The sequence below is a fragment of the Contarinia nasturtii genome, unplaced genomic scaffold (assembly GCF_009176525.2).
Source record: "Contarinia nasturtii isolate CC-2019 unplaced genomic scaffold, AAFC_CNas_1.1 Cnas_scaffold_3465, whole genome shotgun sequence".
NCBI classification, from domain to species: Eukaryota; Metazoa; Arthropoda; class Insecta; order Diptera; family Cecidomyiidae; genus Contarinia; species Contarinia nasturtii.
Window position 1 is genome coordinate 1 of NW_022200765.1, and position 2,847 is coordinate 2,847.

At 31.9% G+C, this 2,847-nt stretch overlaps 1 protein-coding gene across 1 annotated transcript; it reads right to left on the reverse strand.

Moving 5' to 3' along the window:
• Positions 1 to 217: 217 nt before the first annotated feature.
• On the reverse strand, positions 218 to 2,802 carry LOC116350071 (diamine acetyltransferase 2). Its single transcript, XM_031781795.1, has 3 exons — positions 2,061 to 2,802; positions 1,913 to 2,000; positions 218 to 620 (listed from the first exon to the last, which is right to left on the reverse strand). The coding sequence occupies exons 1-3, from the start codon at positions 2,089 to 2,091 to the stop codon at positions 302 to 304; spliced, it is 438 nt and encodes a 145-aa protein (XP_031637655.1). The 5' UTR covers positions 2,092 to 2,802; the 3' UTR covers positions 218 to 301.
• Between the last annotated feature and the right edge of the window lie 45 nt (positions 2,803 to 2,847).

Genomic DNA, 2,847 nt, shown 5'->3' on the forward strand with positions numbered 1-2,847 from the left:
GATTATAATCGTTTCCGAAACAGTTTGACATTTTATTGTCTGAAAATGGTTGGAAAAATAGGTTTGTCGTGATTCGTCATTCTTGGATTTTACTGAATATGCGATTAGTTTAAATATTTGAGTTCTGCGTCAAATGTATTTTTAACATCTTTGTACAAGCGATAGTGTCTTTTTATTCATTTGAATCCATTTATTTGAAAAAACAATGATTTATAAATGAATTTCCATAAACTTTTTATCAAATATTTAATATAATTAAGTACAATTTTTGATACATCAAGAGCAATTAAGAAGGGTACATTCATTTACTGCCGTTGGCAATGGATTCGATAGCTTGTCGTTCAAAGCGAGTGTAATGCCAGCCTTCTTTGGCAGTCAAGTTGATGCCGCCCATCTTATCGTAGAATTTTCTAGCCGGATTCCAGTCGAGGACATGTAATTCAAGTCGAATACAATTCGTGTCATTTGCATACTTTGCAACTTCGGTAAATATTAATTTTCCAACGCCTTGTTTTCGATATGATGGCTTGACATAGAAATCCTCCAAAAACAGTGCTTTCCCCTCCCATGTGGAATAAGTATTAAAGCACAATGCATATCCAACGATCCATTGCGGCAAACTATACGAATATGAAAATAAAGCAGAGCATTACTTTTCAATTCACAAAATGTTTGAATGTGATTTTTACATAGACAATTTTAATGGTTCTTAACTTATGAATCATAAGTAATATACAATTTGGACCCTGTGCAATAAAACTGTTCATTTCATGGGAAATATAAGTAACAAAGATGTATGTTTTTTTGTGTCGTTCGTGCATTGCATTTTAGAGAAAGGAAACGACAAACCAAAACAATAAAAGTCCGCAAACATAAGAAGGCAAATGTCTTTTTTGTTTTGATCGACGTTGTTATCTTTTGTCGGTTCGCCATAAGTATACACTCTTCGAGTAACATTGTGTGTCATTCTCCGAGTAAGCACAACCGCACATTGATTCAGATAAGGAAATTAAATATTTGAGAGAATTATACATTTCAATTTCTTTTTCCCTTTTTTTCTCAAAAACGAAGAAAGAAATAGTTCAAATGGCCATTCCAATGCTTATCGCTTTATATTCTAGGGACATTTCTTTGCTTGGAAACGCTTGAATCATATGTACTTTTTTTAATTTAATAGGGTGAAAAAAAGAGAGCCATTAAAAATTGCAATTATAAGTATATTGATTCATCAATTTTTCTTGTGATTAAAATCAAAACTTGGAGATCAAATTTTTCGAGACCTCTCAATTTTTTCACAATCGCATGACACAGTTTCAAGCAACTAGTAGATTAAAGGTATTCCTTTTTCAAAATTGAGCTACTCCACTGTCCAACAACTTTCTTTTTATCTCAAGTATGCTCTTAATAGCAAAATATTCCACGCTCGTTCAATAATCTTGATCGTTTTTATTGTCACTGTTTAGCGACGCAAATGATTCGAATTCAGAGTAATAAAGTAATTTTGCTCTTGTTTACTTCACTCAGCAAATCACATGATGTTGTTAGTTATAAACAACTATTGAAACTAATGACGTTAGCGGTAGTTTATTTGCAAATCAGCATGACTAAAAAAATTGTTCAACAACTTGACATAAAGATTATTCAGATTTGTACGTTTAGTACGGCGGAAAAATCTCAGTTTGTAAAACTGAAAATTAGCCGTTTTTGAAATTGCTAATTGTTCATAATGTAATATGCCATTGGAAGCGTGAAAAAATCGTATATGTCTTTGGATATGGAAGAAATACCTAGAAAAGTGTAAGAGGGAAGTAGAAAACCAAAAATTTTGTTAACCAATTAATTTTATAAACTGAAATTCCATACAGAAATTACTCCTATCCATTCGACAAGTTATTTACAAAAATTTACCCACCCACTGGACGAGTCAAGTTCTTCAGCCACAAAGCAGGAAAATAGTGGATTGCTATTTTTGTCATCGAAACCACCATCCTTGTTCAAATCTGCAACCAATAAGGAGTGTGTTTAATAAACATTGTTTTCATTCATGCCTTAGTCATTACCATTCACGCTGAGCTTCGGTCCATTTGACATTTTTTCAAAGTCAGCCAATTCCTATCGAAAAATATTATTTGTAAATAATTATTTAAAATAAAAAAAATATATTTCTTCCACAAAATAGACTATAAGGCCACAAAAAGGTTCATTTATTCAATTTATGACCGTGCGTTATCATTTTCGTCTGCATTTTATTCCTACTTATTTCATTTGTATACCACGCTTATCGTGCTTTCAAAAACTCCTATACAAATCATCACGTTCATGGTGAGAACTATACACATGCGCTTTCTGTCATCGTTATCGATAGATCAATATAATCTCTGACATTTCTCATGTTTTTTTTTTTTGGTTTTCAATTATTTATGATTTAATAAATTTTCAACGGAATATACCGCAAATCGATACGATAGCGAGTCTCTCACACATGTGTTCAATTGGGCGTTTGTTTGTAAATATTGATATTTGAAGAGACCATTCTCAATTTAACACTTCGATCGAACCCTTTTCAAATGCAATTTGTTCAAATCGGTTCAAATCTTATGCTTGATGGGAAATTAATACTGTGAATTAGTCGAACAAAATGGCCGGATTTGTTGAGTGTTTGCATGACAAAAAATACGTAAAACATCGATCGAAATGAAAATATGCAAAATCAGGTCATTTGAGTAACAACACGTCAAATTCGTATCATTAATTGAGCCTTAGGATTGGAAATAAAAGAAAATAAATGAGAATGTATAGGTCTTTCTCATAAAAAACTTTCTTAAAAAAGAGTTTGCCATATTTCTG

Coding starts and splice junctions, on each gene's coding strand:
- LOC116350071 (XM_031781795.1), bottom strand. CDS start 2,091: ATGTCAAATGGACCGAAGCTCAGCGTGAATG. Junction 2,001..2,060: donor ACCGAAGCTCAGCGTGAATG/GTAATGACTAAG, acceptor TATTGGTTGCAG/ATTTGAACAAGGATGGTGGT. Junction 621..1,912: donor GAACTTGACTCGTCCAGTGG/GTGGGTAAATTT, acceptor ATATTCGTATAG/TTTGCCGCAATGGATCGTTG.